The sequence below is a fragment of the Erithacus rubecula genome (genome assembly GCF_903797595.1).
Source record: "Erithacus rubecula genome assembly, chromosome: 5".
NCBI classification, from domain to species: Eukaryota; Metazoa; Chordata; class Aves; order Passeriformes; family Muscicapidae; genus Erithacus; species Erithacus rubecula.
Window position 1 is genome coordinate 29,080,811 of NC_136687.1, and position 13,805 is coordinate 29,094,615.

Here is a 13,805-nt window from a genome sequence, read left to right on the forward strand (position 1 = left end):
TAAAATTGTCTTGAGGTGGTATTACTCCAGTATTATGGTCAGATTTTAAATGAAATAACCTCATTTTATCTCTTTTTTACCAAATATCATCAGTGTTTTCCCCTTCCCATTGTATCATTTCAGGTGTACATCAAAGTTATAGACACAAATAACCACAGGCCACAGTTTTCTGCTTCAAAATATGAAGTTGTTATACCTGAAGATATCTTACCAGAGACAGAAATTCTGCAAGTCAGTGCCACAGACAGAGATGAGAAGAATAAGCTGATTTATACAATGCAGGGCAGCACTGATCCCATCAGTCTTAAAAAATTTCGTCTGGACCCTGCAACTGGCTCCCTTTATACCTCAGAAAAACTGGATCATGAGACCATGAACCAGCATATTCTCACAATAATGGTAAGTACACATGAAATGACTTCTATTGTGAATGACAAACAGATATTTTTAAATGTCATTTTAGTTTGACCCCATAATTCAAACATTTATTTGTACGTTTAATTTTTACGCAGTCTTTGTGACTGATTACACCTTGAATTATTGCTAATACCTGGTGAACTACAGGAAGAACAGTGCTAATGACTGGTGATGTGCTGGCTGTTGCAGGTTCGAGATCAGGATGTTCCTGTGAAGCGCAACTACGCCAGAATCGTCGTCAATGTCAGCGACACAAACGACCACGCTCCATGGTTCACCAGCCCTTCCTATGAGGGACGAGTCTATGAGTCAGCAGCTGTTGGATCTGCAGTGCTCCAGGTTACAGCATTAGATAAGGACAAAGGAAAAAATGCAGAAATTGTCTACTCTATTGAATCAGGTACATTCGCTTTCTTACATCTTCAGCCCGTTGAACTCGCTGATACCTTTTCAACTGTAGATTTGTAAAACCCTATCTGTTAAAAAAGTGGGGGCAGTGCAGGGTTATGTGCCATATTCTGAGAGATGTATTGAAGATACAGCCTCAGAGTATTTAAAAGAAAACTACCAATATTCATCTATATACTTTAGCTATTTATGTTATCCTCTGGATACATTTGGCATATTTTAGTCATAGGGGAAGAAAAAGCCATCTTTAAATGTTCAAAATGAGTAATTTCTTTAGAAGTTGCATAATCATTCCATTCAGGTCTAAAAAATGCATTCTATTTTGATATTGTAAGTCTTATTTTTTGTGGCATGGGCAAAGCAGGGATTTGATGAATAGAGTAAGAGCCTGAGTCAAGTGCTTTTGTGTTTAATATAATGCAGAAGGAGCTCAAAAATAACTTGAATACGCATGTACCAAACCCTTAAATAATATAAGCTTTTAAGGTGAAGTTTCTGATAGATGCATCAAAGAAGGCGTTGCTTTCCATACTTCTCTCAGACTGATTTTAGTAGTGGGACTACTATTCTATCCTATTAAAATATTTGAGAAATTCCTTAAGGGTTGGTCAGTTTGGCATTAAAACTCCTTCCAGATTGCAGGCCAGGGAATATTTTTAACCTCAGAGTATCTTTTTTTTTTTGTTCAGTCCATTAAATCTGAATCATTAAATCTGAAGTAATACAAGTTTGCCATTATCATGATCCTGAGCTTTGTAGACACCGTGACTAGGAAAAAAAAAGTAATTTAAATTTCGTTCCTTATGTGAGGTACTACTTTCAAGGTAAAAAATAATTGAAAGTAAAAATCCCAGTAACAAACATAAGAGACTGTATATTAATGAGAACAACAACAAGCAAAAGTTACTCAATTACTGTTGCATGCAAAGTGATATGGCTGATGCTTTTTTAAAATTTTATGTAAATTGCTGTGTAAAGGATAGGAATTATTTATTATAATTTTTTTTTTCTTCCCCAAAGTGCTGTTTTCATATGACGGCATACCTTAACACAGTATTAAAATAAAGCTGTGGTTATTATACTCTGACAAGAATGAGTGTTTTTGAGTGTTTCATAAGTTGCTTAAACTACATGAAATGTTTCTGTTGTTTCTAGAAATAGGACATTTACTAAGCAGGACACCAACGTCCATAAAATTTTTCTCTTGCCTTTCCCATTTTGTTAGTGCTTGTTTTATGAATGCCAAACAATGGCAGGAAAAAATGTGTATGCCTGCAATCTAGAATGAAGTAACATGCTGTTCTGTTCCTTATTTCTAGCTTTTCGTAGGAGTAAATGTAAGACCTGTAAGATTTATATTATAGAACTGTGATCTACTGGGAGGTTAAAGCATTATAATTGATGTTCTAAGCAAATGGAAGGAACATTCCTTAAATGCCTGTAATGGCTGCTTAGATATGTAATAGGATATTCCAAGAATGCCACTGTGTTTAGTCTCCTCTAAAAAGCCCAAAAATACCCAACCAAAAAAAAAAACCCAGCAGTAAAAAACCCTAAACAAAACACAAAACCTCCTTCTTGCCTACTTGTGTGCAGAACTCAGAGGTTTCTAATGTTTTCTTTTTTTTTCATGTTGAGAACATGGCTTTAGTAATGTAATTTTTTAGGTAAGTAAAATGTTAAATCTTAGCATATTTAATACATGAGCAGAGTCTTGTATGCAGTGTACTTCATCTGTATATTTCAAAATTCGAAGCAAACAAGTGTTTCTATTAAATGGCAGCTGGTTCTCAGCAGACATTATTTTTCTTCTAATATTATCACAGGGAATAATTTGTCTGTCTATCATTAGGAAGCTGAGGGAAGTAACTGTTTGTCCAATTCAAAAAGTTTGTTTTTGAAGCAGTGATTTAAACAATACTTGTGTAAACAATTAAGAATCACAAGAGTTTGTTACAACCCTTCTTTTTTTGTTGTCCAAAACATTTCAGCTGTTTTAGATTATAAAATGTAACTTTGATTCCACTAATGTTAACTTTTGAATACAGGTTCCTTTCAACTACAGTCAATATTTGTTTGCTAAAAGAAAATTTTTGCATTTATTTTCAAGACTTGAATGGCTTTGCTAACTATATTTTATGAAATATTTCCACTAGTAAAGTTAGAATTACTGCCAATTTTTGATTACAGAAAACTTTCCAGCTAATAAATGTTTATCAAGCAAAACTAAGAAACTTTCATTGTCTCTGTGTTCTGCCTATGTCTTTTTAAGTATAGAGCTAAATAAGCAGTCATCCCTTAAATTCTATATACTTCTTCCTTAATTGCTTTTTCTTTCTTCACAGGGAATATTGGAAATTCCTTCCTTATTGATCCCATTTTGGGTGTGATTAAAATTGCAAAGGAGTTAGATCGTAGTAACCAGGAAGAATACAACCTGATGGTAAAAGCTACAGATAAAGGACATCCTCCAATGAGTGAAGTTACCTCTGTTCACATATTTGTTACAGTTTCTGATAATGCCTCACCAAAATTCACAGCCAGAGAATATTCTACAGAAATCAGTGAAAGTGCCAACATTGGCAGTTTTGTTGGAATGGTTGCAGCATACAGTCAGTCTTCTGTAGTTTATGAAATAAAAGATGGCAATACAGATGATGCCTTTGCTATCAACCCCAATTCAGGTGTCATTGTTACCCAGAAGATACTTGATTTTGAAACTTTGCCTTCTTATGCTCTAACTGTGCAAGGAACAAACATGGCTGGCTTGTCCAGTAATGCAACAGTTTTGGTCCATCTTCGGGATGAGAATGACAATGCACCAATTTTTATGCAGGCTGAATACACAGGACTCATCAGTGAATCAGCTTCAATTAACAGTGTGGTTCTGACTGACAAGAATATCCCATTAGTAATTCGAGCTACAGATGCTGATAAAGAATCTAATGCTTTGCTTGTTTATCAAATTGTTGAACCATCTGTCCGCCAGTATTTTGCCATTGATTCTAGCACTGGTGCCATTCGGACAGTAACGAGTCTGGACTACGAGGAGACAAATATTTTCCACTTTTCAGTGCAAGTGCATGATACAGGAATACCACGTCTGTATGCAGAATATGCAGCTAATGTTACTATTTATGTGATTGACATCAATGATTGCCCTCCTGTGTTTTCAAGAGAGCTATATGAGACAACCATTCTGGTTCCAACTTACAAAGGCGTGAAAGTCATCAGCGTAAATGCCACTGATGCAGATTCAGGTGTCTTTTCCCAATTAATTTATTCCATTATTGAAGGCAACATTGGAGAAAAATTTTCAATAAACCCTAAGACTGGAGATATAACAGTACAAAACACAACTCAGTTAAGAAGCAGATATGAATTAACAGTGAGAGCATCCGATGGCAGGTTTGCAAGCACTGCATCCGTAAAAATTAATGTGAAAGAAAGCAAAGCAAGCCAGCTAAAGTTCACACAGAGTTCTTACTCTGCTACAGTGCAGGAGAATTCCACAGAGGCGAAAACAATAGCTGTTGTTACTGCTGTAGGGAATCAAATAAATAAGCCTTTGTTTTACCGTATTCTAAATCCAGACAGCAGATTTAAAATAAGCCAAACTTCAGGAGTCCTTTCAACAACGGGAATACCATTTGATCGTGAACAGCAAGAATCTTTTGATGTGGTTGTGGAAGTGACAGAGGAAAATAAACCATCAGTTGTTGCACACATTGTAGTTAAAGTCACGGTAGAAGATGTAAATGATAATGCTCCATTTTTTGTCAATCTTCCATATTATGCTGTTATTAAAGTAGACTCTGAAGCAGGCCATGTTATTCAACATGTGACAGCAGTAGATAAAGATACTGGCAAAAATGGAGAGGTGCATTACTATCTCAAAGAACATCATGAACATTTCCAAATTGATCCCACTGGTGAAATCTCCCTGAAGAAAAAGTTTGAACCAGACACACTAAATAAGGAGTATCTGGTCACAGTAGTGGCAAAAGATGGAGGAGACCCTGCATTTTCAGCTGAAGTTACAGTCCCAATTACAGTTATGAGTAAAGCTATGCCGGTGTTCGAAAAGCCTTTCTACAGTGCAGAGATACCAGAAAACATTCAGCTCCATAGTCCTGTAGTACATGTACAAGCAAACAGCCCTGAAGGACTCAAGGTATTTTACAGCATCACAGGTGGAGATCCTTTCAATCAATTCACTATCAACTTCAACACTGGAGTTATAAATGTTGTTGCCCCTCTTGACTTTGAGTCTCATCCAGCCTATAAACTGACTGTCCGAGCAACTGACTCCCTAAATGGGGCGCATGCTGATGTGTTTGTAGACATAATAGTGGAAGACATCAATGATAATCCTCCTGTGTTTACAGAGCAGTCTTACATTGCAACACTTTCTGAAGCATCTGTCGTTGGAACATCTGTTGCACAAGTGAGCGCTACAGATGCCGATTCTGGAACCAACAGGGGGATTTCCTATCACTTGGTTGAGAATAATGGTGAAAGTCATGACTACTTTCACATAGATAGCAACACTGGACTCATCCTAACAGCAAGAACTTTGGACTATGAACAAATTAAGCAACACAAGTTACTAATAAGGGCCATAGATGGTGGCATGCTGCCCTTGAGTAGTGATACTGTTGTAACTGTGGATGTAACTGATCTCAATGATAATCCCCCTCTTTTTAGCCAGTTGCTTTATGAAGCCAAAATTAGTGAACTTGCTCCTCGAGGACATTTTGTGACCTGTGTGCAAGCCTCAGATGCAGATGGTTCAGATGTTGACAAGCTGGAGTACTCCATTCTGACAGGCAATGATCAGAAGAATTTTGTGATTAATAGTAAAAGTGGCATTATCACCATCTCAAACCTACGCAGACAGACACTGAAGTCCCATTACAATCTTAATGTGTCAGTTTCTGATGGTGTCTTCAGAAGCTCGGCCCAAGTCCATATAACTGTAATCAGTGCCAACATGCACAGTCCTGTTTTCAGTCAGAATGAGTATGAGGTTGAACTAGCTGAAAATGCTCCATTGCATACTTTGGTTACTGAAGTTAAAGCAACAGATGAAGACTCCGGCACATATGGCCACATCACTTACCACATTGTGAATGACTTTGCAAAAGACAGATTTTATACAAATGAGAGAGGGCAGATATTTACCTCTGAAAAGCTTGACCGTGAAACACAGGCTGAAAAAGTGATTGCCATTAGTTTAATGGCCAAAGATTCAGGAGGGAAAGTTGCTTTCTGTACTGTTAATGTAATACTTACAGATGACAATGACAATGCTCCTCAATTCCGAGCAACAGAATATGAAGTAAATATTGGGTCTGATGTTCCACGGGGTACTTCGGTCATTAAAGTCTGGGCGTCTGATGCTGATGAAGGTACAAATGCAGACATCACATATTCTATTGAAGCAGAGTCTGAAAATGTAGAAGAGAACTTAGAAATTGATTCGTTGTCTGGTATAATTACTACAAAAGAAAGCTTAATTGGTTTGGAAAATGAGTTTCTTACTTTCCTTGTTAGAGCAATTGATGGTGGATCCCCCAAAAAAGAGTCAGTTGTTCCTGTCTATGCTAGAGTACTCCCACCAGAAGTGCCTCCTCCAAAATTTTCAGAACCATTTTATTCTTACACTGTTTCTGAGGACATTCCAGTTGGAACTGTGATAGATGTTATCAAAGCAGAGCATAATCAGACTTTAGTATATAGTCTGATTAAAGGGAACACTCCTGAAAGCAACAGAGATGAGTTTTTTGTGATTGACCGCCAGACTGGAGAGTTGAAACTTGAGAAGAATCTTGATCATGAAACAACTAAATGGTACCAGTTCTCAATTCAAGCACAGTATGCAAATGAAGATTATAATGTTGTTTCCTCAGTAGAGGTAAGCATTCAAGTAAAAGATGCAAATGATAACAAACCCATTTTGGAGTCCAACCCATATGAAGCATTCATTGTAGAAAACACACCAGCTGGAACAAGAGTCATACAGGTTAAAGGAACTGACTTAGATTCAGGACTCAATGGGCAGGTTACTTACAGCTTGGATCCTTCTCAGGAGCTGGACATTATAGAGTCTTTTGCCATAAGCATGGAAACTGGCTGGATTACCACTCTGAAAGAACTCGATCATGAGAAAAGAGACAAATACGAAATCACAGTGGTTGCATCTGACCGGGGTGAAAAAATTCAGCTGTCTTCAATGGCTGTGGTTGAAGTTACTGTCACAGATGTGAATGACAATCCTCCACGGTTTACTGCAGAGATCTATAAAGGAACAGTCAGTGAGGATGACCCTCCTGGTGGGGTAATTGCCATCCTGAGTACAACAGATGCTGATACAGAAGAAACCAATAGACAAGTCTTTTATTACATCACAGGTAAATCTTTTTCGGGTAATGTCAGAATAACCATTTGAGTGGTGCTGGAATGATGGGAGATAGAACTTAACTTTGAAGAGATTGGTGAGTGCTTGAAACCATAGAGCTGCAGAGAGAGAATGTGTGTGTCTTAATATGAGTACTAAAAACTTCAGTGGAAAAATGAGTCGTAGCTGGCTTTGTTTCATGTTTGCCTTGCTTAAAATGTCTTTCTCCATATATTATTTATATATTGAATTTAATTTTAAAAACTATACTTAGATTAGTGATGTAGTTAAAGAACATATAAAAGAAATTTCACAAAATAATAGGCTGTTAATTTACAATGGAATATTTTATTGTTTTTATTTAGCACGTCACAATACGATGTTGTCTATAATGCTGCATGAATTTCTAAATCAGTTTTTATGGATTCTTTTGGCCACAGTTCAGTTGGTTTTCTGAGCATCTACTGATTATTTCTACCTGGGAAATCAAGCAATGAAGCTATTTCCTCATAATAAAGCCACAGAGTGCCTGCTCTTTTTTTTTTTTTTTTTTTTTTTTTTTTTTTTTTTTTTTTTTTAGCTATACTTTAAATTGATAGAATATTAGTAGAAACCTCCATCTTTAAATAAATATTTCTTTTCATATTTCAGGAGGTGATCCTTTGGGACAGTTTGCTATTGAAAATATACAGAATGAATGGAAAGTCTACGTCAAAAAGCCTCTGGACAGGGAAGAAAAGGATAATTATCTTCTAAATATTACAGCTACTGATGGGACCTTTGCAGCTAAAGCTGTTGTGGAGGTTAAAGTCCTTGATGCTAATGATAATAGCCCTGTTTGTGAAAAGGTAGGCAGTCTTCTATCTTTCATTACCTGCTGCTTTCATACATAAAATTTACATTTTCTTTGAAATTGCTTCTCAGGAGACTGACACATAGCTATTCCTTTTAACCCAGTAACAAAAATTTGGACTTTTAAGATAGAATGCTGTCAAATAAAAGATACTTCACAGATTTTTAAAAAATCTAAAGACTATTCATTGACACTCAGTGGGTATTTAAGAGATACAGGGAGAATTGTAGTACATTTCTCCTATGTTAATTCTTTTCCAAGAAAACTTCTTTTAAGCTGCAGCCATCATAGTTTATATGCTCTATTTTATGACAGAAACAAAGTTTTAAAGAAAGCTAAATGCCGTTGCTTAGTTGAAATATGTGTGTATTTCCTGTGATAAAAGAGTTGAAAAGAATGGAATATTATCCTGCAGTTGCAGTCAACAGCACGAAAAATCTCTAAGCCCTAAATGTTTTCTTGTTACAAAGCTGTCTACCAGATTTTATAGTCTGCAGAAATGGACATGAAAATACAAGGAATGGAGAAAACTCAGAAAGATAGCCCCTGCAAGATGTGTTATTGCCTCTTTTGGACTTTTCATAGTTGAACACAGATTTGATATTACTAGGTTGAAATCTTCCCTTCTACTACGAAGGACAAGGACAAGTATACAGTGATTTTTTTTCTTAGTTGATGTTTATGTTGGTTACATCTGTGTAAATGGTTGCAGTTATACACACATTGGCAAGTCAGTATTTTTAGCTTCTTTCCCCTTTTATTTTCCCCTTTGTTAATATTGGTGTTACAAGTCTTCATGCTTCAGGAATGTAATGCACATTCCTGACATGATTGAGCTGTAAGAGTGCTTAGTGCCATTAAATTCTGAATCTTTTTTTATGTTTAATTTAATCTTGAAGTGTCATTAAAAGGGCAGATACCAATGTCTTGTAGGTTGAGACAGAACTAGAAAAGGTGATCTGCCAAAAAAGATAAAAGTGAAATTAGCAAAAATTTGTAACTCCTATTTTGGGAATCCATTCTATTATCAGTTAATCAGTTAGAAGTGTTTCAGCTTCTGAGCAATGCAGTTCAAAAGGGCCTATAGTTTGCAGTATTAAATACCTTTCTAAATAATCTAATAAATGTGAAGTAATTAATTAGAAAATCATAAGTTCTTTTAATTTTCAGTAATTTCATCCTCTGGTTTACATTATTGTTACCACATGTTCAAACACAATATTATTTCCTCTATCATTCCTTCTTCCCCTCCCCCTTTCAAGCTCTGCTTATTTCATATGTGTAGTTTTTCAATGTAACTTTGAAATCTTGCAGACTTTATATGCTGATTCAGTTCCTGAAGATGCCCTTCCTGGCAAACTGATAATGCAGGTGTCTGCTACAGATGCAGATATTCGTTCCAATGCAGAAATTACTTACACACTGCATGGCACAGGAGCAGAAAAATTCAGACTCACTCCAGACACAGGTAATAATACTTTATACATTATAAAAGATTCTAGTCACCTCATTTCATAAAATGTTTTGCTATTACATTAAGACAAAAATATCAGTCATTAAAACTTTTCACTGAGGGTTGGTTTATTGTACAGTGGTTTAAAATATGACTTTCTACTCCACAAATACTAATAATATATTGAATAGAGTCGGGCAAAAGGCAGGTATTTTAATATATCAGGAACTAAAGCGTAAACAGGGTAATTGTCCTAAAGCCAGGAACTTTTATGCCAAAGTGACTGGAATAAAAGTATGCCATAAATTTTGCTCTTTTTACATTCCCTGTAGTAGTAGTAGCAATAATGGTTTGTAACTGAAAATATCTTCCTTCAGATTGTCTTTGCCATCTTGTTTTGGAAAATTAAATTGGATGAGGTTAGATGGAGCAACAAATTTCTTTTCCATAGCAAACTCCAGAAGTACCCCCATTTTTATTGGAATGAGATTAACTTTTAACTTGCTTCACATTGGTCTTCATGGCATGTGTGTGTTTTGTTTTATAGTATAGGCCACAGCTGTTGCCAAAATCCTATACTGTGCAGGCTGCAGTAGACATGCAGTAGGAAGGTGAACAGTGTAGAAAAAATGGAATAAGGTGAATGCAAAACTAATACAAGTAGAAGAGATTAGAAAACTTCAGTGACAAAATAAAAGAGAAGGACCTTACTTCATGAGTTTCCGGGTTTTTTCATCTTTGAATGTCACCTGTGTGATGTGCTACTGTGTTGTTACATAAACTGACAATTGGCAGGGCTAGAATACTCACAAAAAGTGTTTCATAATACTTTTTTGAACTGTTTATAAGGAGATAATGACTGTACATAGTAGTAGCCTCTCATGTTTTCTGTCTCTTTAGAAAGAAAGCATGTATTAGAGTTCTAGAGGTTTTTCTGTAGTAGCTGTTAGGACCTCATGGTGAATATCTGTGTTTATTCACAGTGTTAGAGGAGGAAATAGCAATGGCTGTGGAAGGAATACAACTAAATAGCCTAGAAAAACCAGACATGGATTTAACCTTGCATTTTTTTAAAGACAGAGTTCTAATATTTTAATTTTCTTTGCAGAAACACACATGGATTTTTTGCATGTATATGCATTCTTTCTATGCACTATCAGAGAGTTTAACTTTAGCTAATTTCTGTTTCAAGAGCATTAGAAGAAAAAGGGATTTAGTTCTTAACCTTTTCAAGCTGAAAAGGCAGGTCACTTACCTGCTTTGCCCAAAGCAGAGTTCATTAATACATCTGTTGACTTAGCCACTGATGAAATTACTGTAAACAAGAAAACTCTTGTTTAGCTTTTCTGAAAATATGTTAGGGGTACTTAAGCCTTGCAACTTGCACCAACTTATGTGTTACGCTATTTGTAGGTGAACTGAAAACATTAATGGCACTTGATCGCGAGCAGCAAGCAGTTTATCATCTTCTAGTGAAAGCCACAGATGGAGGAGGAAGATTCTGCCAAGCTAACATCATCCTAACTCTGGAAGATGTGAATGATAATGCCCCAGAGTTTACAACTGATACTTACTCCATCACAGTATTTGAAAACACAGAGCCAAAAACCCTTTTGACAAGAGTGCAGGCAACAGATGCAGATGCAGGTATGCATTCTTTGACTGATACTTTTGTCATGTTCTCAGACTTACAGTATTATTTCTTCAGTTTTATCTTGAGAAGTGTCAGGTGTTTCAGTAGACCTGACAGATGTTCAATACCCTTCAGGATTAGACTCCTGAAAGATACATTTTGGTCTACTAAATCATTTAACACCTGACTTCCATGTGTGAGTAGCTTGGAAGACATCCCTATAGTGTCTTTGGAAAAAAAGAGGAGAGGTGGGAGAGACAAAATGTAGGATATTTGTAGTGTCATAAGGTATTAATGTTATGATTGATTAGATGCATCCTTATACTTCTGATGTAAGTAACAGGACTGTCAAGCCATGTCTGTTCAGGTAAATAGGCATTCATGGATTTTTGAGTGTATGCTTCTCAGGTCAGCCATCAATGATCAAGAGAACCCTGGTTAGCTGTAGCTTTATGTATATGCTGTTAAAATTTTTACTGTCTGTTTGTCTTCATTGTTCAGTTACAAACACTTACAAATACTTATGTGAACATGAACTGAAAATTACACTAGAGTTCATAGACTTTGTTGTAAGGAACACAACAGCATTTTTAAAAGTGTACCATTTCCACATCTCATCAATTTCTTAATCTAGTAGTACTATGAATAGTTGCCTCAGTCTCCTAAAACAACTGAGTTGCTTTGTGCTATGATAAAGCTAGATTGCCTATTTGGAAGGTAACAGGCAGATGTTTTCATACTTGACTAGTCTTTGAGGCTCAGATGGACCAAAATACTTGCCCCTAAAATTTGTAAGGTTTTTTTGTTTTATAAAGACATGTTGCTAGAAATTATGCTCCTGTTAATTTTGGGGCATGATTCTTAAATAAACATACTAGTTTTGAGTCTAGTTAATTGATACAACCAAACTCTCCCTTATCATCCTCTGTTGTTATAAGCTTGCTAAGCAGACTCTGTTGTTCAAAAGTTGTAATTATATTTATATTAACAATTGTTTTGTGGTGTAACTGAAGTAGAACCATGGTTGATGCTTTCTGTATAACAGAAAATTAGTGCAGTGAAGTGTTAGATTTATTTTTTTTTAAATTTACTTCTAGCATGAATGATAATATTTAGCATGCATGTCTTATTTCCATAGCTATCAGATGAATTATTCTGTTGTTATGTATTTTGATGGCTGCTTCATACTTGAAAATTGTTTTCAAATACAGGGTTGAACCGTAAAATCCATTATTCACTGGTGAACTCTGCAGAGGGGCAGTTCTCTATTGATGAATTCTCTGGAATCATTCGTTTGGAGAAGCCTTTGGATCGGGAGTTACAAGCTGTGTACACATTAACTTTGAAGGCTACAGATGAAGGCTTACCTAGAAGATTGTCTTCAACAAGTAGTCTTATAGTTTCTGTTTTGGATATTAATGATAATCCACCTGTATTTGAGCATAGAGAGTATAGTGCAAGTGTGTCAGAGGACATTTTGGTTGGCACTGAAGTTCTCCAGATCTATGCTGCAAGCAGAGACATTGAAGCCAATGCTGAAATCACATACTCAATAGTCAGTGGGAATGAACATGGAAAATTCAGCATCGATTCAACAACAGGTAACAGGTTACAACTCTGAATATTACTTTAGGCCAACCTAGCATGATACCATACTGCCTTCCTCCACAGTTCAGCTATGTTATATATAATCTATGTGCATCATCCTGGCTGTAAAGTTGCTGCTGCTGTCTTTTCACCCATTTTTCCAGCATGATTTCTAGAGGAGTGCAGTAAAATGTGGAACATGAACTTTATTTATTGGATTATTACTTGGATTAGATTCATTTAGCTAGCAAGAGTAAGGGTTTCCTGACTGGAAATTCCCCACTCTGGAGGGTAAGCAGGTAGAAAGACATAGATTTGTAAGGAGAAACATAATAATCTTTCCACAAAAGGTATATAATCAGAAGGAATTGCCAGGCTTGGCAAAAGAAGGATTAGAAATAAAATCGATTGGGAAGACTAGTCATTGGTCCACAAAGGCAATAATCCTAGAGAAGTTTGATATGGCATTCAAGGGAGCTTGGAATAGGAATATTATGTTCAACCATATATCCAGCATTACAGTAGAGATGTTAGGCTTGTATTATAGTCAGATTTAGTCTCAGAGACTATTCAGGTTATGTTCAGAATTTTTCCCTATTAATGACAATTCTTTGTTAAAAATCAATAAATACCTCAATTTTAGTTTTGTTTACTTATATAGTTCTTTTTCTAGACCTAATTTCTAGTAAAGTTGTTTGGGTTTTGGGAGTTTTGTTTTTAATAAGATTTCTACCCAAAAGTTAATTCTAACTGACTTAGTAGTTAGTTAAATAGTTTATTTATAGTAGTGTGGTAGTTAATTGTACTAGTTCTGCTTTTTCTGGTGGACATGTTGGTACTAAGGTATAGAAGTACTTTGCCAGATAAACTTCATATATTTGAAAGGAATAAAAGAGTTCTAGAAAGACTCATCCAGCAAATCAATGTGTATGCTAGGGATTGCACTATCTTAACTAGTCAGTTAAAAACTCACATTACAAAATGCAAGCCAGGTTGTGTGAATCTCTTGTGGTAATGGCAGGAACTTTGCATCTTTTTACTGACATGTATAAAG

At 35.8% G+C, this 13,805-nt stretch overlaps 1 protein-coding gene across 4 annotated transcripts in view; it reads left to right on the forward strand.

Annotated features, from left to right (window-relative positions):
* Positions 1-13,805, forward strand: part of FAT1 (FAT atypical cadherin 1) — a 103,238-nt gene that overhangs the window by 68,948 nt on the left and 20,485 nt on the right. For all 4 annotated transcript variants that reach the window (XM_079305585.1, XM_079305587.1, XM_079305586.1 and 1 more), the window contains 7 exons: positions 124-399; positions 607-817; positions 3,171-7,238; positions 7,877-8,073; positions 9,393-9,546; positions 10,945-11,178; positions 12,376-12,765. In XM_079305585.1, the coding sequence (XP_079161711.1) occupies positions 124-399; positions 607-817; positions 3,171-7,238; positions 7,877-8,073; positions 9,393-9,546; positions 10,945-11,178; positions 12,376-12,765 (5,530 nt within the window). The remainder of the gene's footprint in view (positions 1-123; positions 400-606; positions 818-3,170; positions 7,239-7,876; positions 8,074-9,392; positions 9,547-10,944; positions 11,179-12,375; positions 12,766-13,805) is intronic.